Source organism: Mya arenaria, chromosome 16 (genome assembly GCF_026914265.1).
Source record: "Mya arenaria isolate MELC-2E11 chromosome 16, ASM2691426v1".
NCBI lineage: Eukaryota > Metazoa > Mollusca > Bivalvia > Myida > Myidae > Mya > Mya arenaria.
In genome coordinates this window covers 33567690-33592908 of record NC_069137.1, presented here as the reverse complement: position 1 = coordinate 33592908, position 25219 = coordinate 33567690, and the positions used below count along the sequence as shown (strand labels likewise).

Below are 25219 nucleotides of genomic sequence, written 5' to 3'. Positions count from 1 at the left end.
CTTTCCACTGTTAACCTTTTTTTTCTTCTTTTTTTTTTTAATTCCAGGGGATATGGATCCCCAGGCAGGGGACCAGGGGATGGATCGAAATTCCGGGGGATTTTTCCCCCCGCCGGGGGATATGGCATGTATGCATCCACATTCAAGTGTCTTCATAAGGTTATCAAATGGACAATATGGACAATAAATGAGGAATTGGTTAACATGGAGTGGTTCAATACAGTAGATATTAGCCAATGGTAATTATTTCTCACAAAATATGGTTATCAAGGGACTTACTTTTAATGGAACGATTTCATACCAGTTATTGATGTACAGTTATAAGCCCAAAATTCATACAATATTACTTGGCATGGAAGTTTATTGAACAAGCTCTGCAAGATTTGAACAGGCCCGGAAAGCATTTTATCATTGCATGGCTTGCAGGCTTATTTTAATGTCGCCCACTGTATGTATCATGCCTGCCTAATGGGCTGTCAATTTGGCTCAAGTACTGCAAACCGAAGCCATTAAAGCTCATCTGTTTTATTCAGTTGATTAAAAGGCATAACTTTAACAAAAATAGCATGAATTCTGCAGAAAATATAGTTAAGATCTGCTTGATGCACGTCCTTGTTGTACAAATTACCTTCCAGGCCTCTGCTTGAAAAAAGGCTCTAAAAAAATGACTCTTAAAAATTATGTATTCAAAAGGTAATTCAATCAGTCAATTAAAGAAAGAACCTTTTTACCTTTTTTTAAAGCATTAGGCTCAAAGATATAGTCTAAAAATGAAGCTAGTCTAAAAATTGAACATGTTGAATTGAATCAATCTGTCATACATTGTCATGAAGGGAAGACATCAATTCACTTCTTAAGTAAAAAAAAATACGCTTAAAAATAAATTTTTTATTTTGAATCCAAACTTACGATACCTTCAAACTGCACTTTCAGCGCAGATTAATTGACCTTTTCAACAACTTTTTTATTCCTTGTCTCGGAATTAACCAAAGTTTGCATAAATGTATTGACACGTACCAGTGATATAACACTGCTGACAAAAGATCAGATTGCAGTTTTCTCATAGTTATGTTCAAAAATTGTTTTATTGTTAAAAGCGTTACTCACGCTTTAGAGATTAAGAGTTGTAGCCAAGGTTTTTGCATGACGACAATGAAGACAAATAACGAACAGATCGACACCATGGCTTCAACACTTCTTTATTATTTTTTTCATTGAAATATATAGAAGACAAAATAACAAGAGCTGTCACAGAGACAGCGTGCTCGACTATTCCGCCGCTTTTCAATGTAAGGATTGAAAGTTTTGGCGAAACATGCATGGATCACTGTTAGATTAGATTTCAATGCAATACATGAGTGTGCTGAGATATTAACATAAATGTGGTTCCATGCAAAATTTTAACGAGAATTTCTAAGTCTAATAATAAAGGGCCATTATTTGCAAAATACAGTTATCTAACTTGGTTATTCAATTAAGTTGGGTGGTTGAACACCATTGTATAAAGTCTCAATGCAATACATCAAATAGTTGCTGAGATATTATCGTTTGTGTGCTAACATGCAAGATCTTAACTTGAATTTCTAAGTCGCATATTAAAGGGGCAAAAAATATATATTATAAAAGATAGAGTTATCTTACTTGATTAAATAAGAAGGTTAAATAAATGGGAGCCTGTGTGTAAAGTTTCAATGCAATACATGATGTATTCGCTGAGGTATTGACTTAAAAGTGGTTACATGAAAAACCTTAACCAGAATTTCTATGTCGAATAAAAAAAGGACCATTTTTTTTAATTTAATGCAAACTAAATTTATTTTACTTGGTTATTTAAGTAGATTGGATGGTTGAGTACCATTGTATAAAGTCTCAATGCAATCCATCAAGTAATTGCTGAGATATTAACCTATGTGTGCTTACATGCAAAACCTTAACCAGAATTTCTAAGTGAAATAATAAAGGCCCGTAATTTGCATTATATTCAAAAAAGTGCTATCTGGAAATACATATCTAATGTTTCAATGCAATACATGATATATTTGCTGAGATATTGACTTAAATGTGGTTACATGCAAAACCTTAACCAGAATTTCTATGTCGAATAATAAAGGGCAATTATTTTACATTAAATGCAAACTAGAGTTATCTTACTTGGTTAATTAAGTAGGTTGGATGGTTGACTACCATTGTATAAAGTCTCAATGCAATGCCTCAAGTAGTTGCTGAGATATTAACCTATGTGTGCTTACACGCAAAACCTTAACCAGAATTTCTATGTCGAATTATATAGGGCAATTATTTGCATTAAATGCAAACTAGAGTTATCTAACTTGGTTAATTTAGTAGGTTGGATGGTTGAGTACCATTGTATCAAGTATCAATGCAATACCTGAAGTAGTTGCTGAGATATTAACCTATGTGTGCTTACATGCAAAAACTTAACCAGAATTTCTAAGTCGAATAATAAAGGCCTATTATTTGCATTATATTCAAATAATTGTTATCTAACTTCATTAATTTAGTATGTAAGATAGTTGGGAATACATATCTTAAGTTTCATTGCAATAACTGATGTATTTACTAAGATAAAGACTTAAAGGTGCTTACATGCAAAACCTTAACCAAGGTGTGACGCCAACGCCGACGCCACCGCCGATGCCGACGCCAGGGTGAGTAGTATAGCTCTCCTTATTCTTCGAATAGTCGAGCTAAAAATGGCATGTACAAGAAATATATTGAGGCCCTTATTTAAAACCTGCACTCTCACAGATTAAACTTTTTTTAATTTTTTGTCTTGGAACGAGCCAATTTTTGCGAAAATCCATGGAAACCAGTTAAAAAGACTGCTGACAAAACATTAGATCGCAGATTTTTATATTTAAGTTCAGAAATTGATTTTTTATGCATTTTTCTTAAACTGTTAGTATAAAACATTAATTTTCGAATGGAAATATGAAAATCTGCGTTCTGATTTTTTGTCAGCAATCTTATATCATTGGTTTGAAGATATTCACGCAAAAATTTGCTCTCTCCAAGACAAAAAATTAAAAAAATGTAAAAATGGTATATCTGTGAGAGTGCAGCTTTAAGACAAATGATAAAAGGCTTGTTATACTCCAGATAAACACCAACTTTCCTCACGTTATGAACCTATCTTTACCCTTAAAGCAACTTATGGAAACTCTCAACTCTTCAAAAATCTTAATAACTGTATTGATTTTCCAGACCTAATCAACAGGATTCCATTATACTCCAGATTTCAGAACATTCTACAATAACGGTCAAGAAAGTACAAGTAAACATCTTTTTATTAGCGAAAATGAGAATGTCACGATTTCAATTATTAACCAAATCTGTATGTTTATAAGGCCATTTAGAAACTGCTATGTGACTAAATAATTCCTGTGTCACTTAATGGTTCAAAAAATGTTTTTTCTCGATTGTTTTCTATTTTTCACCATGTCCTTATAATCCAAACAATACAAGGAATAATTGCCTCTCATTGCCTTAACATACACTTATTTAACAACACTGCCCATGACAATGTCACCCTTACTACAAACAAGAGGCCCAAAAGGGCCTATGCTCTACTGGCTGGGTTTGTGTGGTCAACATCACAGAACCAACCTCTTATGGATATCTGAATACTGCACAAGTTTCATCGAGATACAATCAAAACTGAAGACTGTATCATGTTGACAAGTATATTTTACACAATAGCATTTTTTTATACTATCAAGGCCCATAATCTAATCATTTCAAGGCCCATAATCTAGGTATGCATGGGCAGATCTAGCTGGTTTTAGAAAGGAACCAAGCTCTAATGGATATCCAAATACTGTACAAGTTTCATCGAGATACACTTAAAACTGAAGACTGTATCGTGTTAACAAGCAATTGTTTACACAATAGCATTTCTTTAAACTTTCAAGGCCCATAATCTAGGCATGCATAGGCGGACATGGCTGGTTTTCAAAAGGAACCAAGCTCTAATGGATATCTAAATACTGTACAAGTTTCATCGAGATACAACCAAAACTGAAGGCTGTATCGTGTTAACAAGGAATTGTTTACAGACGCAAGGACGCACGGACACACATACTTCGTACACATGACCATCGCATAAGCTCTTCTGGCCTTTGGCCAGTAGAGCTAAAAAACCATTACCAAAGTCTTGTTTTCCTCAAACTACAAATGGAACACTAGAACTGTCACAATAAGTGACGAATGCCTCTGTAGTACCATACAATTCAAAAGATTATGCACTGGATATTATAACTAGATATAGGAAGAGCTATCAATAGACCATAAGCATATGCCAGACCACTTCATGGTTGACCTGAAAGTGTGGGAGAGGTGGAGACGTGGGTCTTGCATATGACACATCGTCTTTATGTACTGAACACAAGCAGCGGTCCCTCAAGGTCGAAGCTTAGTCCCGAACATTTTCCTTCTATTTTCATATTATCAGTGTCGAAGTAAACATTTGGTTTGACGACCTCAAACTTAAAGTACACTATAAATAAACTGAAATACAATTCATAACAGACTGGGAAATTGAAACTTGGGACGTTCGAAGCATCGGTTTCTTCGAGGTTTTAGCTCTGACCCTGGTGTCCTAGAGCGATGGCAGTTTTACTGTATGCCCAATGTACATTCTAAGAAAGCATCAGTTGTAACAAAATCGATAATACAAACCAGAGGTAATATAACATTCCTAGACATTGCATTATCTTAATTGAATTACAGTTTCATTACTTCTTATTCCTCTGTCGTTTAATCAAGTGACTGTGAATAAAAAGAATTCCTCCAACTAAAATGGATTCCCAAATGATACATGAAACACGTCTTTCTTGTATTGGATGGATACTATATCTAAGTAAGTCAGAGATATATTTAAGGATGAAAGAATGAAATGGAGTATAAAATTAATGAAGAAACAGGGCAGGAGGAAGAGAAATTGAAGGGATGGAAGGCAGGGGCCATGAAGGAAGAAAGGAGCCATGAAAGGGGGAGGCAGGCAGGGGCCATGAAGGAAGAAAGGAGCCATGAAAGGAGGGAGGGAGGCAGAGGCCATGAAGGAAGAAAGGAGCCATGAAAGGGGAGGCAGGCAGGGGCCATGAAGGAAGAAAGGAGCCATGAAAGGGGGAGGCAGGCAGGGGCCATGAAGGAAGAAAGGAGCCATGAAAGGATGGAGGCAGGCAGGGGCCATGAAGGAAGAAAGGAGCCATGAAAGGGGGAGGCAGGCAGGGGCCATGAAGGAAGAAAGGAGCCATGAAAGGATGGAGGCAGACAGGGGTCATGAAGGAAGAAAGAGGCCATGAAAGGAGGGAGGCAGGCAGGGGCCATGAAAGAAGAAAGGAGCCATGAAAGGAGGGAGGCAGGCAGGGGCCATAAAGGAAGAAATGAGCCATGAAAGGATGGAGGCAGGCAGGGGACATGAAGGAAGAAATGAGCCATGAAAGGAGGGAGGCAGGCAGGGGCCATGAAGGAAGAAAGGAGCCATGAAAGGGGGAGGCAGGGGCCATGAAGGAAGAAAGAGGCCATGAAAGGAGGGAGGCAGGCAGGGGCCATGAAGGAAGAAAGGAGCCATAAAAGGAGGGGGGCAGGCAGGGACCATGAAGGAAGGAGAAAGGAAGAAAGCAGCAAGGAAGGAAGGGAGAGAAAGAGCCAGGAAGGAAGGAGTCAGGAAGAGAGGAATCTGGAAGGAAAGAGCTTGGAAGAAAAAAAGCCATGAAGAGAGGAAGGAAGTAGCCATACAGAAAGAAAGATAGGCAGGTGCCTGGAAGAAAAACGCAGGGGAAGGAAGGAGAGTGGAAGGAAATAGCAATAAAGAGAGGAAATAAGTTGCCATGCAGGAAGGAAGGGGCTAGAAAGGATGAAGTCAGAAAGGAAGGAGCCAAGAAGGAAGGAGCCAAGAACAGAGGAACCATGAAGAAAGGAGGGGTCAGGAAGGAAAGAGCAAGAAAGGCAGAAGCCATGACGGAAGGTGAGGAAGGCAGAGGACAAGAAGGAAGGCGCCAGGAAGGAAGTAGCCAGGAAGGCAGGGCCAGGAAGGAAGGAGCCAGGAAGGAAGGGGCCAGGAAGGAAGAAGCCATGAAGGCAATGGTCATGAAGGCAGGGTCCAGGAAGGAAGGTGACGAAGGCAGAGGACAAGAAGGAAGGCACCAGGAAGGAAGGAGCCAGGAAGGCAGGGGCCAAGAATGAAGTAAGAAGCCATAAAGGGAATGGTCAGGAAGGAAGGAAGAAGCCATGAAGACAATGGTCAGGAAGGAAGGAGCCAAGAAGGAAGGAGCCAGGAAGAAAAGAGGAAGCCATGAAGGCAATGGTCATGAAGGCAGGGTCCAGGAAGAAAGGAAGAAGCCATGAAGGTATGGTCATGAAGGCAGGGTCCAGGAAGGAAGGAGCAAGGAAGAAAGTGGCCAGGAAGGAAGAAGCCATGAAGGAATGAAACAGGAAGGAAGGAGCCATAAAGGCAGGGGTCATGAAGGCATAGGCCATGAAGGCATGGGCCAGGAAGGAAGGAGCAATGCAGGCAGGGGCCATGAAAACAGGGAACATGAAGCCAGGAAGGCAGGGGCCAAGAAAGAAGGAGCCAGGAATGAAAGAACCATGAATAGAGGAAGGAATGAGCCATGAAGGAAGAAAGGAGCCATTTCAAGGGAAGGACAGAAGGTGGGAATATTAAAGAAGCAATGCAGATATGAAGAAAATAATAAATGACGCCAAAAAGGAAGGCAGCCAGGAATTAATATGGAAAACTGTAAAAAACATGAATTAGGAAAAGTGAAAAGAAGCAACTGCCAGTAAGGCTGCAAAAAGGGAAAATGAATGATGAAACAAAATCAATATTATTTGTTTTGCACAAGCTTAGCATTTATCACTGCACATTAAAGTCGGGAAGAATTTAGACAGCTCAATCTGAATCAAGATAATAAAATAAGATTACAGCTTAACGACTTACAAATGTGGTACAGCTTGCATACTTGACATGCATTATGCATTTATACAAATAAAGGTACATGTATGTCTCATTTATTTCAGTTGGTAACAAATTCTTAAGGCCGAGTATATTTGATAAAAGGCAATTTATTTTCATTTAATTCTAGTACACTAAATGATTAATTTTTGATGATTAATGATTTATTACTTTTTTCATTTAAAGAAGTTTTGTTTAAACAAACTGAACTTTATTGTTGTATAAGTAATAAAAGCTCACAAACTAATGGTTAAACCAAGTATTTGAGTATATTGTATTTACATGATCATTTATTTTTAATACAAAAAATGACACAAGAATTTCCCATTGTTATATAGCCTAACAGGCCATTTTCCCAATCTACCAAAAGAAACCTAGGCTTTTCTTTTTCATCAAAAATGTAATAATATAACATAATATAACATAATATAAAATGATATAATTATAACTATAGGGTGAGTCTAAAAAGAATGAACCCAGCTCTATGTACAAGTGCCATTAAAGAATGGACCCAGCTCTATGTACAAGTGCCATTAAAGAATGGACCCAGCTCTATGTACAAGTGCCATTAAAGAATGGACCCAGCTCTATGTACAAGTGCCATTAAAGAATGGACCCAGCTCTATGTACAAGTGCCATTAAAGAATGGACCCAGCTCTATGTACAAGTGCCATTAAAGAATGGACCCAGCTCTATGTACAAGTGCCATTAAAGAATGGACCCAGCTCTATGTACAAGTGCCATTAAAGAATGGACCCAGCTCTATGTACAAGTGCCATTAAAGAATGGACCCAGCTCTATGTACAAGTGCCATTAAAGAATGGACCCAGCTCTATGTACAAGTGCCATTATTTAAGCACATGACTTGCATGTAACACAATTATTAAATTAAACATTGAGGTTCTGCGGACTTTTTTCATTAATCACTTTTATATATACTAAACAGATCAGAACAAGAGAGTTTGAAGGGCAAGCTAACACTTGTCTGTTTTTATAATCGAACAAGGGACACATTTTGTTTATGAATAAATAAAAATAAATAATCTGTATGCGAAAGAGACTCTAAACAAAAATGTCTTTAAACTTTTTTATATTTAAAAAAAAAAAACGTTTGTTATCTTACCGTTACATCAATGAGCCATAAAAGCTCACAATTGCAATAGCAATTAAGTGACGCACCGGTACGGGATCTACTTTTTTATGGCGGATTTTTTCTTGTGTACTTTGGTTCTTTAGTATATAAGGAATTGTTTTTCGTGATGTCATCATTCATGAGTTGGACATTGAGATGGAAACATCCAAAATTCACGACGGAAATATTATTAAAGCAAGATTTATGGGCCTTGCTATACATGACTTTGTATGGTCTCTGGAAACATGTATACCAAGTTTCATCAGAATATCTTGTAAAGTCTTTTGAGTTAATTGGCCAAAGTTTATGTGCTGGCACAATAATCCCAACACCAGTTAAAGCTATGAAATACCACAACTGTTTTCGCTGTTTTAACAAACTAAAAATCATTGGACCCTGCTTTATACAAATGCCAAGGCCAAACGCTATAAAATCAAATAACAAGTGATGCTCATAGCTGACTGAGGTATAAAATTTAATTAGCAAGCTGCTAAAACCATGTTTTTAGAGCTTAACATCCGCATTCAGGCACATAAAACTCTAATTAAGCCACTTTAGTTCCTGAAACGATTCCATAAAAGCAGAGCTATATCAGGATCAGAGAAACATAGTTTCCTGTAAAAGGCGTTACAGTTCTTCATTTAAAGGGACTCGTTCATGGTTGTAAAATGCAATTTTTACAGATTTTTTTTTATTACGAAATAAAGTGAGGCAAATCATTAGGAGTGTTTAACTAAAATACTGACAGATGAAACCCTTCAACAATTATATAAAAAAAAATATTAGGCATAAAACAATTATATATATATATAATGTTTGTTTCCCGTTTCCCAACTTACCTTTTTTTTAGCTAGACCCTTAACCTTTTTATTGCCTTTAGAAATATTTGTTATCATTTGTTTGATTGTTTTCTTTTGAAAGTTAAAAATGAAGTGTAATTGGGCCTTTAACAATACCGCAGTGATGCTTATACTAATTGTATAGATGTTCTTAAGCATATAATATATAGTTTTGGGTCACAGAAAAATTTCAAGAAAAAAATTGACCTAATAAAAGAAGAAAAGTACCGTACCTACCTTCCCTATGTTTTTTTTGTTGTTTTTTTTTGGGGGGGGGGAGGGGGATAAAACCACAAATTATTTGTTTAAGCCATAGTTACCAAGAAAAACAATATAGATTAACTGCTGTCTATATTTCTGTTTTTTTTTATTTCAAATGAAATCTGACACAAAAAGTCTACTTCTAAAAAAAAAATTACTTTTTTTGTAGTATTTTTTTTTCTCCTACCATCCAACTCTTTCAGCTGTTACCAAATCATACTTAATGCACATTTATGTAGGGAGGATACGTAATGATATTGACTTACAATGCCTTGCCTAATACTGCTTTGTAGAGTGCCTAAGGCCTAAAAAAAAAATACATTTGGTTCGGGTTACCCGACCCTACCTACAGAATAGGTGCCAACCATACCGTTTTTATAGTCAGTTTGAAAAAAAAATGAAAACTTTTTTTTTAATTGCTTTTCAATATGTAGTTTAAAACCTTAAATTCTTACACAGAAGATTACTTTAACACCATTCCGCTATGATGAAAATTACATTCTTATATAAACCTAATAAAAAAAAAAAAGCCTACCTGTCCTACCTACTTTTGAAAAGGATGAAACCCTAACCAAACAATTTTTTTTAGGCCTAAAACTGCTTTGAAGAGTATAGTCAGGAAACATGACTTCCAAAATCAATAAAAATGAGCCTTGCTGGGCATGTGTGCATGTGAGTGGGTGTTTGTTTGTTTCAAAAGCAATGCCCCTAATCTACCCTTATTCCGTGTTTGGAAAATGTTTCCCGGTATTATAAAGTGACGTACCTGCTAATAGGGAAAACTTTGTGCAAATAAATATCAAACGCAAATGGTGTATGTTGTCGTCTTGCATATGAAAAATACACAATGAATTTCATTTATCTTTTGTTCTTTGCAAAGGAACAACATGTGTGAAAGATAAGTAGAGACACTGATTCCGGCCATGGATTTTAAAATGGTGTGTAAATGATGTAGGGGTCTCCATGGTTTCATCATGTGAATACACCAAATAATAATACATTATAAATTTTCAATGATTATTTATGTCAAGGAATGCATAATGTTGAAGATAATCTTTCGATTAATAAAAACTTAATTTTATACTGCATTATTTTGGAATGGATATAAAATAGGAGGTGAAATCTACATACATGAAAACTAAATTTAAGATATTATATATTATATACATTTATTTATTTCCTCCAATTATGAAGAGCAAAACGTATTTACAATTGATAAACATATACAGTGATATCACATAATATATATGTAAAGTACATGTTTCATCTGTTCACATTTACATAATGTGGTTGATTATCAAGCAATTCAAAACAATAAATAATACAAAATACAGTTATGCATAATTAATATCGGATATAGTACATCACATACTAGTTTACATGTACACGAAAAGTACATTCAGATAAGGCGCTATAGTTTAAGCATAACACCTAACACATGCATATGTTATATATATACAGTGATTTTTTGGGGAATTATTTATACCGCCTGTGCCTTGCAAATTGGGAAAAAATGTCGCCTTTGGGAAAAATACAAAATCAGGCCAAAATAGCTAAAATGATGGCAAATTTACATGTTTTTACTTTTGTATGCATACATTATGCTGTGAAGGAGTAAGTATTGTCAAGATTTTGTTTATATTTCAAGAAATTCATTGCTTTTTTATTCATTAATGTAATGGACATTTATCAAATTGGGAAAAATATATAAAATTTTGGGGAAAATGGACAGTTTTTCATAAGGGGAAACAGCCTTTAGAAGGCAGTAAATTGCACTAAAAAAATCACTGATATAAATGGCAATAAAATTTTAAAGTCTCTTTTGAAAATAAATAAAGTCACCTGGTTGCATTACCCAATGGAGTGCCATTGGTCAATATTTCAGCATGAAGGTGTCCAACAAACGGACTGACGCCCTTGCTGTTTGATTCCTATGCATACATACATGTACATGCCATATTTCTGGAGAGCTGCCCACGGGCTTTCACTTAAAAACCCAGGGCATTTTACCCCTGACCAGCGGATTTTTATCAACAAGCATTCATCACACCGGTGTGGGCATTTTTTTGGTGCTTATACTTTTAAAAGCAGTTTGTTAAACCAACATTTGCTTTAGACAAAACAGCACTGTGTTTACTATATATGTGTAAGAAAAAGTTTTGTGCAAAGCAACCACATTGATAATTTTTTCCCAATCACACACACAACAAACATAATGAATAAAAATTATATGATGGTGACACGTATGCGTATAAGAACTCCACTTCATTTGTTACCATACAAAAAAAGGAAACAAGAACTTTATGCATCAATTATTTCAACGGTATACCAAAAAACAGACTAAAATCAAGTCATACATACCCTTCTTTTTCTGCCCTTTCTCGGACATGATGGTCAATAACTGAGACAACACAGTCTTCCAAGTATTCATCTTTTGAAGGGAGACAATTAAGATCCACAAGAGTTAGAAGTAGCCTCCCTTGTTTGTGAAGTATTCTCAAATCCAATTGGTCATTGAAAATGAGGCTCTCTGTGGGGATTTCTAATTTGCTGAAGAAATAGGTGGTTTCTGTCCTCAATCTGAACTGACTGGCTGCTATATTTAGAACTGGGACAACTATGTTATCCGATTTCTGAAACAGATGATAACAATGAAGATCTTGTAAATGACAAAAGGGTCATTATGGCCAAATATTGCTCATCTGATTACATATATATATAGTAGTAATCCCGCGGTCAAGGCCAATTTTGAACTCAGGATTACCATTTAAACGTAATTCCTAAAGAACCACTAGATAATTTTATATACCAAATGTGTTTTGATAGTTTTATGTAACACATGTGTTAACTCCAGCCAAAGCAGTTGATGAGAAGATTTCAAAGCATGCCTTTATAATCAGATCAATGTTAACAGTAAGTACACCTGATTGATGTTGGAAAAAATGACATTTATGCAATGTGTAAATGATAAGATAGGGTGATATGTTAAAGCAATCTGGACCAAACTACCAGAAATTGAATCCATACCAAAAAAAAGATCCTTTGAGTGCCATGAGTACCTTGAGGTTAAAAGGGTTTATTTGTGGCTAGCCAGAGGGTAATTAAACTACATCATAATCTTATTATCCTAAGCCTTGTTATGAATGACAACAAAAACAAACCTGTTTTAGGTAATATGCATACACCAGGGCACACACAGCTGAATCTAGGTCACATGACTTGTTACCAATGACAACAAATACAAACCCGGTTAAGGTAATATGCATACACCAGGACACACACAGCTGAATCTAGGTCACATTATTTGTTCACAATGACAACAAATATAAACCTGGTTTAGATAATATGCATACACCAGGGCACACACAACTGAATCTAGGTCATATGACCTGATACCAATGATAACAAATACAAACCTGGTTTAGGTAATATGCATACACAAGGGCACACACAGCTGAATCTAGGTCACATGCCTCGTTACCAATGACAACATGGATTTGGCACTCGTCTGACAATTCATCCTAAAAGTAAAAAGACGGATGAAAATGTTGTGCTGCAAATAAAATTGTTATCGATTTTTGGGCTGGAAAAAACAATAATAGCGAGAACTGCTTAACAATTTATGCTAAAGTCAATGACAATTCAAATCAAAGGATGTCAATTATTGGCCTAGTGATGTTATTAAGGATAATTAATAAAGAAGTTGCAAATCAACCGTAATTTGAAATGAAGCCAGTATGGCTTGCCAATTATAGTATTCCAAACTCAGTGACTCTTAATGGCTTCATTTCATTTGAGGTACCATTATCATATTTAAATGCAGGAAATTGCACCGGTTGAACAATATTTTATAATGAAGTGGCATTATAATTATTATTCCATATTTCCAGGCCTTGAAAAACAAAGTTTGCAAGAGAAAATGGACTTTTTACTAATTAAAATCTTGACAGATGTGTCATAAAATGAATACATATATGATTAATAAAAATGCTCTGTTTTATATATAAAAAGAAGGAGTAATGCCAGACAAGTATTTGTTTATTTTTTAACATGCTTTCGGGGAAAAAGTGTGAAATTATAATCTCGAGGTCATCATAAGGATTTGCGCATGACTTGTGTATTCCAGACAGGCAATTGTGCTCGACTCCTCAACTTATTTAGGTTTTGATCCAGTGTCAGTATATTTTATATGAAAATTGAAGGAATAATGGTCAGGCTTTAGCTTTGACCTCGACTAGCTGCCGGTTTTCGAGCGACCGCCTGTTTGAACTAATGCAAATTTACTGTATAGTGTAATAAATTGAAATTTCACCAACTTCCACATGATTTTCTGTTGTTTATAAAATATATGCAGAAAGAAATTAGACAAGATATTAAATTTATACTGATTTTGATCACTGGATGGGAAATACAATTCTCTAGATTAGAAACTAAACACTAATTGATTAAACCAAAATAAATACTAGGAAAATAGGTTTGTAATGCATGAGGTCCATTATCAAATAATTTCCAATAATCTCCTATGAAGTAATGGTACTGATATGCACTGATAAGCCATACACTGGCAAGCCTAATTTGGCTTGGTTTGACATGAAGTTAAGGGTTAAAACAACAAAAAATTCACCTGTATGATCGATAATTAAAATAATTCCACACTATAAACTTCCATGTATTTATTTAGGTGTTGTTGTATGAATTTGTACGGACAAAATTGAAGGCAACTTCTTTTCTTCTTTAAATACTTTATTCTGAAGGGGAAATTTCAAATTATTTAGAGGTCCTGGAATAAAATATACATTTTTGAGGGGGGACTAGGGTGAAAATGGCTGATTGAAAGCCCTTACACATAACAGGCAAATGTTTCCAAGTACTGATAAAATCAATCACTAAAACAAGAGTTCTGCAGAACAAATGCTGTACTTGTCTATTGTTGATTTTCCAGCCGACAAGGGGCATAACTCCAAAATCATGAAAGTCAGAGTTATCTGCTTGCTACAGATATTTGTATCGTCTCAGCCAAATATGTACCAAGTTTCATTTGAACAACAACAACAATTACAACAGCACCAAGGCTATGACAAAGCATCAACTTTTTTCTTTGAAAATCTGACAAATTAAGAAACATCGCTATAAATTAAAAATAGTCCCAAACATAAACAAGAGCTGTCGTAAGACAGCGCGCTCGACTACGATGCTTTGATTTAGAAGTGAATAAAAGGTCTCCATAAACTCTTTGTATTTACCAAGTTTGGTCTCTTTATGTCAAACCTATCTAAAAGCTAAAATTATTTGATACATAAGGTGACTTTGATGCTGCCCTCTCACCAGCCCGCCCGAACAATGACGCAAATCACTCAATATGAAAATGCGGTTAAAAAATATAAAAATGTGCCTTTCAAAAGAAATTAAATTTAAAAAAAAAATCATTCAAGGGCCATAATTTGTATGTAGGGTTTTAATGGAGTTATGTTCCTTGTTGTAAGATGGTCGTCAATAATTCTGTGTAGTATTAAGTGCATTGAATGAAGGGTATATAAGGTTTTTTTTATTAAAATCCCAACTTGCCCTAAACTTTAACCTGCCCTTAAACTTTAACCTAAGTCAATCAGGGGCCATAACTTGTTTTAAGGATAATATGGAGTTATTAAACCTCATTGTGTGATGGTCCTGAATAACTGTGTGAAGTATTAAGTCAATTAAATGAAGTGTATAGAAGTTATCAATAAATATCCCAACCTGCCCTAAAACTTTAACCTAAGTTCAATAGTCGATGAGGGGCCATAATTTGTATAAAAGATAATATAGAGTTATCTTACCTCATTATGTGATGGCCCTGAACAACTGTGTGAAATATTAAGTCAACTGAATAAAGGGTATTGCACTTATAAGTGAAAATCCCAACTTGCCCTAAAACTTTAACCTGCCCTAAAACTTTAACCTAAGTCAATCAGGGGCCATAACTTGCATAAAGGATAATATGGAGTTATGTAACCTCATTGTGTGATGGTCCTGAACAACTTTGTGAAGTATTAAGTCAATACATATTGCCCGGAATTAACATAACAGGGTTTTCCCATGCCGGTACAAATAAAAGGTGAATTTCTAGCTATTGAAATTCGTGTAACAGTCCAATGACTTATATTGTTTCCTAAGTAACATGTGTACCGTATTTTCTCGACTATAAGGCGATTCGCTTATAAGACGGCCCCCTAACTTTGCCCATGAAATCTGGTGTTTTTTGTTTCGACTCGCTTATAAGACGGGGTCAATTTTTAAGCAAATCTAAAATGCTAAAATTCTTCCTAATGTTTAAAAATGTTCAAATTCAACGGACAATTATCGACTTTCGCGGTAACTGTTTTTGTTTTACTCAAAGAAAATGGCGATCAACTGTGAGCTCTCTATTTGGAGGTAGGTTAAAAATGAGTACATAAGTTTACAGGACAGGTCGTTACTTATCGAAATTGTAATAATTAATCAATAACAACATGTTTGTTTTAGTTTATTTTTTTTATTGAAGACACCAATGAAGTTCTTCGGCAAAATAAATGGCTTCAATAACATAACTGCGAAAAGCCGAGGCATGATTAGGTGTTTGTTTAGCAATAATGCTTTAGGCAATATTGTCCCTTGATTGGCGACGAACATAAAGGATTTATATTCGCATTGTCATTTGTTTGCTTAATCAAATTGACAGTTAGGTACATCATATTAAGATTCCAATTTATTGATTTGATATATCTGTCAAACTAATTATACTGACACGCGCCATGAGAAAAAATGCAGATATAACGGTACACTGTGTGACGTCAGAGCACGCGCGGTGAAGAGATTTTGTGTTGTTGTTTACTTAATTGCCCCATACTTATATCAGCAGACGATAGACTGGATAGACGAATACCCTATGTAAAATTTAACTGCTTTTGACTTGAATCTTGTTTTAATATTTTATCGACTCGCTTATAAGACGGGTCCCCTACTTTGGGGGTAAAAATCGGGACCCAATTTCCCCGTCTTATAGTCGAGAAAATACGGTATATTACAACGGTTTAATTTTGTTTGTACCGGAGGATTAGGTCGGAAAAACCAGAAAAGCTATAATTACGGGCTACAACTATTGAACGAAGGGTATAGAATTCATTAATAAATATCCCAACTTGCCCTAAAACTTTAACCTAAGTTCCACAGTCAATCAGGGGCCATAATTTGTATAAAGGATAATATGGAGTTATCTAACCTCATTATGTGATGGCCCTGAACAACTGTGTGAAGTATTAAGTCAATTGAAGGAAGGGTATTGGACTTATAAGTGAAAATCCCAACTTGCCCTAAAACTTTAATCAGACGCCGACGCCGACGCTGGGGCGAGTAGTATAGCCCTCCTTACTCTTCGAATAGTCGAGCTAAAAAAGTACATTGACTTACAATTGACCTCTTTGATTTCCTCAAGTATTGCTCCATGCTTTGTTCTGCTTTATTCAACACTGCATCACGCTGAAATAAACATGTCAATATTAAATCCTTTAAAAGTTTTAGGCTAGGTTTTCTTATTTAATTGTGTGAATGCTTTTAATGTTTGAACAAAAAAGTGAAAAATATGATGAAGAATTGTTCATTTAAAATCAACAACAGTTTATTAAAAGAGTCCAGTGCTTAAATATGCACTCGTTTTCCCACATAAGATTTACCACAATTGTTTTAAAATTCCAAAAAGAATGAATATTTTTCAAAAACAATGGTTCTTATGAAGGATGCCGATAAAACAAGGTATTTCTACACGTTATGAGACTATAGCAGATTGCAGTAAATCTTTTAGCATTCACAAATCATTTAATAATTTTGTGTTTTCAGCTATTAAATACACGGTTGCAATTTTGTTATCAGTAAATTAATATTTTCCATAAATGCATTATCTGGTAAGAAGTTTAAAAGATTATCACTCAAAATTTATGTTTGTTACACATGTGTATGTATTGGTTTTGAATAAGAGTGTCACTTTTAAGTTAAACTGTTTCAGTTTGAACACAGAAATACTGCATTCAGCATGAAGCATTCTGCAGTGTTGTAGAATAGGGAATGCATCTTATTAGTAGAGGGAGTCTGCCAAACTAAATTGAAAAGATGTAACAAGAAATGCACAAGAGAGTGAAATAAAAGTAAGAGATATTAGGTGTTATTAAAGGGGCTGTACTCCATATGATAAAATAGCAAAAAAAAAACCTACCAGGTAGAATTCATTCCTTATGCGTGATTGGCTAGTCGGTGTTATCACGTGATATTACCGAGGTAGGTGTATAGCTTAATTATGTCACCCTATTAGAGTAAGTCGTCATAGCTCAGTGGATACGAGGCTGGATTGGAATTTTGCCGACACAGGTTCGAACCTGGTCTCCGACAAAAACATAAGCAGATTTTGACTCTTCTATTTAAATTGTACATCAATAGATAAAATGTATCCTAAAACGCTATCCTATACAGTTACATTTCAAAGAACGAACATTATTTTGAAACATGAAAAATACTTTAAAGCACACTCCTATATATATATAAGTACCAACATTCTTGTAGCATATGTAAATCATATCATCACAACGATTTGCCCAGTGTTGCACAGCTTAAAAACTGAAGTACCACATAGTTTACAATTAATTTATTTTTCGCAGTCAATGTTTTCACCTGTTATTACTAAGTTAGGTATATAACTACTTATATATATACTTATAACTATATTCTAACTCTTTAGGGTAAGCTTCATAGCACAGTGGATACAATGCTGGACTGCAATTTTGGTGACAACGGTTCGAACCCGGTTTCCAACTCAATTTATTTTGACATTTTGGTATATCTTTTTTACAATTATGATTTCAAAGAGTAAAATATTTTATTAAATAATTGAGATTTGTTACAGAAAAAACATTTTGCGGTGCTAGCACGTGTGTGAAGTATTGCATTTAAGCGGTGATAATTACTAATGCACCAGTCAATGTAACCAGGGCCCCCCTGCAGGTTTGGGGAATAGCGGGGACTTTGACTTTCGGTCCAGCCAACTCCGGCTAAAATCCTCGCCCTGCGGGAACAAGCAGATGCTAAAATCACAGCCAAATACACCCCCACCCCAGGGACCCTAGGTAAGGCCTATTCCCCACTATATTTAAAGCAAAGACAAAACCACCGCATTCACCCGGCACTGCGGGGCCACCTGAAAGGTAAAAACACGGCCCATTTCCCAGGCCATTCCCGGTATACCCCCAGACCTGGGAGGGCCATGGTTACAATCGGCTGGTGCATAATTATTTACATGCAGTGTGCGATAGCACAATTTAGCCACTACTATAATGTATATGTGGTTTATTTGGTCCTGAAATTGTATACTTGGGAAGTGGTTCACTTAGTCCTGCACCCTTATTATGCATGCATATATGTGTTTATTGTGCAGAATTCTGAGATTTCAAATAATATCATGTTTTCTAATGGCATGTTTTTCACCGGTATCTTTTATAGCTTTCAATATCAAGTACACATTTTCATATTGACGTAACGTTCACTGGTGATACATCTGACAAAATTAGACAACCGTATTGTAATGTAATACTTGTAGACTTGTTGTTATTTTTGGGACCCTCAGTCCCTGGCATGTTGTATACCATTGGACACAGCAAAAAAATGTGCTTTAATGTGTCAATGCATTGCCAGAAATATATTTTGATTTCAATTATGCAAAACATATTTAGTGTTTGGTATGACGCTAATTTTAACGTGTCACAGCTTCACAACAACAGGGTCATTTTTCATTATATTCCTCTACAATATTTGCGCGGGAAAATGCAAACGACAAAATTTTGTAGCAGACGTTACCGACGTCATTTCCCGTCTTACTGGTGGTTTTTTCGATGCGGTCGCACGCATGTCGCATTTGCCAGCAGGGTAAAAAGCACAGATGCCAAGATGTCACATTTGAAATAGGCGGCACGAGCTAACGAATTTGATACAGAAGAACTAGTATATACGTATGACAATGGGTAAGTTCGTTTGCACACCTCTAAAATAGACATTTGTGTCGAAAATTCCACAATTATTTTTGTACTTTTATATCTTTATAATCAAACAATTATAGTTTTTGTTTCTAATTTACAGATGTCCGCTAACGCTGTTTGTATGGTTATGCTCTAAACGGTTGAATATTATTTTATTATCTACGCCTTTTTATGATTTAAGCATTAACAAAATAATTTTCAATATTGAAACCGTGAATCATTCCGTTTCAAGCCTATTGTTTCTTTGTTCTATTATTTGAAGAAACACCTTCATAAATCATGGTTTTGTTAAACACGCCTAAATGTCCGCTCTAGATTTATGCGACGTTTGAATATCGAAAAACGGATAAACTTGGCGTATTTGTAATCTAACCAGTTAAGTTATAAGTTTAAAAATTAGATATTGTGATTGTAATTTTAAGTAGGATTATTGTGATATATTTATTTTGTATAACATAACACTAACTATTGAATGACAATTCAAAACGCATGTCTCAAAACGGTACGAAAACGTTCAAATTAATGACAATGTACGAAGGCAGAGCTAAATCTTAAGTCATATTTCATATGAACATTCAATAGGAATATTATTTGATTTTGTACCGTAATTTTGTAAATTTATTTAGGAATTAAATTGCCAATTATCAGCCGTTTTCAACAGAAAGTGAGTGTTTAACATAACAAATACTGTGTCGCACTGGCTCGAATTTGCCCAAATTTTATGGGATAGTAACGTAACGTCACACTGCGTCAATAAAACGTGTCTTAATAATTATGGATACGAACAGTAGGCTTATCATATAAATAGCATCGTTATCTATGTGCGTGATTAAATCACTAAAAGGAACATTGTATAATTTGTTTCAGATTTCGACAAACCACCGGCGTTTGCGAGTAACTCGGAAAGAACACAATGGTATAAGCAGAAAAAGCAATTGAGACGCAAACATCAACAAGAATTATCAAAAAAGAAACAACATAAACTTCAACAACATATTGTGAAAGGTACATTTTATATAAAAATATTGTACATTAGTAAAATCAGGCTATTTGGTTACTTCCTTATATAAATAGCTATGGTAAATGTTAACCGTAAGATCAAGGGCTTTGAATGATAGTGTTGAAACAACCAATCTACTGCAAAACAGACCGCGCGTTTTCGAACTGGCTGGCTGGCTAATGTTGTTCGCAAATCCGTAATAATCATTTTATCATGTTGAGGCTGAATTATTTACGCTGATTTAAGGACATTCTACATAAAAAATGAATTGTGTGTCTCAAAGTTTATTACGGACAATTATACCAACATCTATACAATTTAAATCAAACATTGAGACTGAATATAACGGTACGAACATACACCTATCTATGACTTAGTAAGCAGGGGGGATGTTATTGCTGTTAAAGCTGTTGATACCGATTATTACCTTCTGCGTGTTGCACAGGCAATGTATACATTACTGAGTACGGAAACAGATGATTTTAGAACTACTTATGAAGCTGGAACACGGGTGATCATGGGAAATTATTTCTGTAGAAGAGGACGTTCGATTCTCAATTATAAAATTGACAAGTTACACAAAGCTTTGGTGCCAGCATATTCCGTTGTTTATATTTGTTCCGAGCTGAATTGCAAAAGTGCAGCAACTGTCACATTGCCAGAAACTGTCCATATGTCAATACTGGCAAGCCTCGAACAGTAATTATAAGTAATAATAACGTGCAAACTCAAAAAAATTGCGACATTGTAATCATTTGTATGTTTTATGCGTTATTCATAGTGTAAATGAATTTCAAAGTGTGCTTGTGTTATCAGTATTATTGAGTTTATTTTTCTTTAAAACTAATAATTTTAACACCGTCTCAATATATTATTTAGTAGCCTAAGCATCGTAATAAAATGCTGATTTCTACTGTATATTAAAAGCTTTTTCAATATTGTTATGAATGTATTTATGTTATGCATGTCCATAATTTGCAAAGGAAACGGTAATAAACGTAAACATGCATGATAACAACGTTTTTTTGTTCGCAATGTCAGTTTCCGACGTGACGCTTACGCGTATCACCAGTGAACGTTACATCAAAATATGATCATTTTGTTGTTGGAATGATAAACAATAACTCCAAGTCCAATCATGATTTCAACACACCAATAACTACATTTCATTTTTACATTAAAAAGAATCGAGTCTTTGTGCCAATCTGTGGTCGGTGTCCTAAAATCACAAAGGGAAATTTAACGGTATTAAAATTGCATGATTATCTCCAAACAAAGAGTTTCAATTCGCAAAACACAATACCAACTGCTGTCAACGGTAGTTTGTTGAATTGCAAGCATTTATTTAAACACAAAAAACTCTTTCGAATTTGACAGCTAATCGATTTTGCTGTTTCCACAACCTTCTAATATATATCAATAAATCCCGTCTACTGCGCGTACTAGGCGAAGAGCCCGTTTGGGTTTATAGCAAATGTGAGGCCATGGAGTTTGTTTAAGTATTTAGAATCCCTGATGTACGGCACTAATGAAATCCTATTTCTTTCTTAATCTAATGTTTTTCTTTCGGAAAAATATTTCTATATTTATAAATCTGTTTATATTTATTTATGAACGCATTTATTACTGTCTTAAGTCCCCCATATGTCCACGCTTCTCGCATTGGGTAAAAAGTTGTTAAGTGTAATCTCTTGTATGTTTTTTTCCATGCCTTGGTAGACACAATTATGCGCTCTTAATCCCAAATAAGACTTACAACAATTAATACAATTGTTTTGATATAACAAAAACGATGAATAAATGTCGAAAAGAATGGTTAAGAAAGGTGCATGAAACACGGTCTTTCTTCCTTATGACACAACAGTAGATCACAGGAAATCGTTTAGCACTCAATCATTTTTTGGCGATTCACCTCTTAAATCCACGGATACAATCTTGTTATCAGTTATTGTTAATTTTTCATTATTTAGTAAATAGTGTAGGTGTATCAGTCAAAATTGATGCCACTACAAGGTCCTTAAATTGAGGTAACCTTCGTTGCTATATAGTGGATGCACACCTCACCTGTAGGGTAACCAATTCACATTTGGCCCTTATTCCATACCTTGACGGGGTTTTCCCAAAAAAATGAAATATTAGTTCAAAGAATTAAACATAACGAAAAATAATTTTAATATTTATTAAGTTCAAACAAAATCAATTTAGTTTGATACAATACAATACTGTAAAAGATAGTCTTAACGTCCCTCCGCACAAAAGACAAACACATGTTTGCATGGGGCAAGACTTCGATATTTATTTTGGCACATGTTGGAGCAGTGGGGCACATACAGACGCATACAAACAATTTTCTGTTAAAGAAAATTATCTACATAAATACTTTAAACAACACTGAAAAGCTCGAACATACTGTTCCATTCTGTCTAAATTTTGCCGGCCCCTCCGGCACATGCCCTGATCAAACCTGCATATTACCATTTTCAAAAATAAATAATTACAAAGTTTCAAAGAGTCTTAATTCTTACTAACGGTGATACAGATTTGATCATATATCCTTCATCGGAATGACAGCCGCCCACGAAAAACACCCGGTGGATGAAACGTGTTTACCGTAGCGATGCACGTAGGGCTTAACTAAAACAGATAACCCCTAATTCATTCCTCAGAATATAGGAACTACGGAATCCATCCGGACATGCATGTATGTATAAACACATATCACATCAATATACTAATGTCACATAAACATTGAAAAGTCGAATCAATATAAGAATTCACATACCATTAGAATGTCACATCAACATAAGAATGTCAAATCAACATTTGCAAGTCACTTCAGTATCAGAATGTAACATAACCATTATACTGTCACATCAATATAAGGTTGTCACATACATGTTAAAGTCTTATCGATCAACACAAGGCCAAAAAATAAGAGTGTCAATGTTTTGAATATTTCATTTTCCATTGTGTTTTCTGTGAAAAGGCCTGATCCAGTTTAGCAATCAAGCCGTTGTGTCATCAGTGAGGTGTTACCCATAGTGTCATCACTAAGTTGTCACCCATGGCCAAAAGACTGGTATGTGCGGTCTTCGGGCTGAAATTGTATTAAACAACAAAATATCAATCATGTTTAGATATCTTGATGAGAAAATCATTATCCTGTATCATAACAAGACCAGCATCATCACCAACAGCACCACCACCATCGTTTAAACCATCTTCATTACAATTTTAATCATTAAGGTTAATATCAATTAAAGTATATATTTTTGTTGTTAAAATGCCATTCGAACGAACAAGAGTAATATTTCAATTATGATATTTCCATTAAATATTAACTTTATTTAAGTTCTAAATTCAATCAAGCAATGTTTTGATCAATTCGTACCATTGCAAATGCCACTGATGGAGCATCGATCAGGTTGCAAGAGGTATCATTCCGGGTTGCAAGGTGGGACACTTCCGGTTCCCTGGACACTGAAATATTAAACCACATATGGGTCAAGTGAGGGTTAAGTTAGAAATCGTCATCATGATTAAAAAATAAAGTCGATCAAGGGTAATAATTTGTATTTAGGATAGTATGGAATTATGAAATCTTATTGTTAGGTGGCCGTGTACAACTGTTAAGAATGAAATTCTTTTAATGAACTTCATTTCATATCTGAGTAAAAATCCAAAGTTTTATGGTGGCAGTAACATGGAGGTATGTAGCGTTATTGTTTAACGGCCGTAAACAATTGCATAAAGTTAAATGAGTGAAGAGTATAAAAGTTATTTGTGAAAATCCCAACTTTACTTAAAAATTAACAAGAATACACTGTATCCCAAAACCCAAGGTTCTTAAGTCTATCAGGGGTCATAATTTGTATAAAGTAGGATATGGAGGTATGTAACCTAATTGTGTGATGGTTCTGAACAACACTGTAAAGTATGAACGCTGACAACAATGCTTAAACAAATATATAGCCATCCTTATTCTTCGAAAGGTCAAACAAAAAACAATACGATCATTTTGCAAGACCGAATTGACAATCAATAACGCTAGTATCCCCTGTACAGACTGCAATCATTTTTCATCAATATTACAATCGACCATGTATAACCGAATAATTGTTGTACATATATTTCAAACTCAAGTTTTATACACAATGCTCACCTGCTCCTATCCAATTATCATACGTAATATTTCATCCAAAGCTCAATGCATGGAGCATCAATTCCAAACCGGATGGTGGAACCCATGCTGAAACATTGAACGAACGCAGTCATCATCAAATAAACAAATGTTAACCATATGAATTAAAGAGGTATTTAACAAATAACTTTCCAATTCAATTAAAAAAAATCTCATTTAACAAATTTATTCATAATTTATTATCTTAATATTTTTTGAATTGCTTTTCACTTCCTATCATGAGCATTTCCTACAAGTCTATAATAAACCACAATCAAAATAATACAAACTAAGCCCATCCAATGTGCAATATTAAATCAATATATGTATATATAAACACGAGAATATGAAAAAGGCATTTTCTGCTACTCGAGTTTGGTTAAAGAAATCTTGGGAAAGGATGCTGGCACCTTTTAGCATTTTCACTGTAAGATTTCTAAAACCAACAGAAAATACCTTTTCAATTTTCGTGTGTTTGAAAAGAAAGAATCATTAATTCGAAGAATCATTGATATGTTTAATAAAATAATTGATCTAATAAGAACCTTTATAAATGTTGTTCATATATTTCAATTAATTCATCATAAGGCCATGAAATATAAAGTGACATAATTAGTAAAAACATTCTTTCAAGATGAATTGTTTAAAAAAAAAACACAATGCTGAGCCAAATAGTGCAAACAAAAACTTATACAAAATGTGAGCAAAATAATACATATCTTTGTCGATGAAGTTGTCCACATAACCTTACGCAAACCTGACTGCTACTGTAGCCGCATTACGCCTCTTCGCCA

General features: G+C 34.9%; 1 protein-coding gene across 1 annotated transcript in view; it reads right to left on the bottom strand.

The window, feature by feature from the left end:
- Nucleotides 1-21636, bottom strand: part of LOC128221254 (uncharacterized) — a 122381-nt gene extending 100745 nt beyond the window's left edge. Inside the window, exons 1-4 of the mRNA XM_052929793.1 lie at nt 21549-21636; nt 16637-16705; nt 12628-12732; nt 11573-11844 (exon numbers count right to left, since the gene is read on the bottom strand). Coding sequence (XP_052785753.1) covers nt 11573-11844; nt 12628-12732; nt 16637-16672 — 413 coding nt within the window. The 5' untranslated portion in view covers nt 16673-16705; nt 21549-21636. The remainder of the gene's footprint in view (nt 1-11572; nt 11845-12627; nt 12733-16636; nt 16706-21548) is intronic.
- Between the last annotated feature and the right edge of the window lie 3583 nt (nt 21637-25219).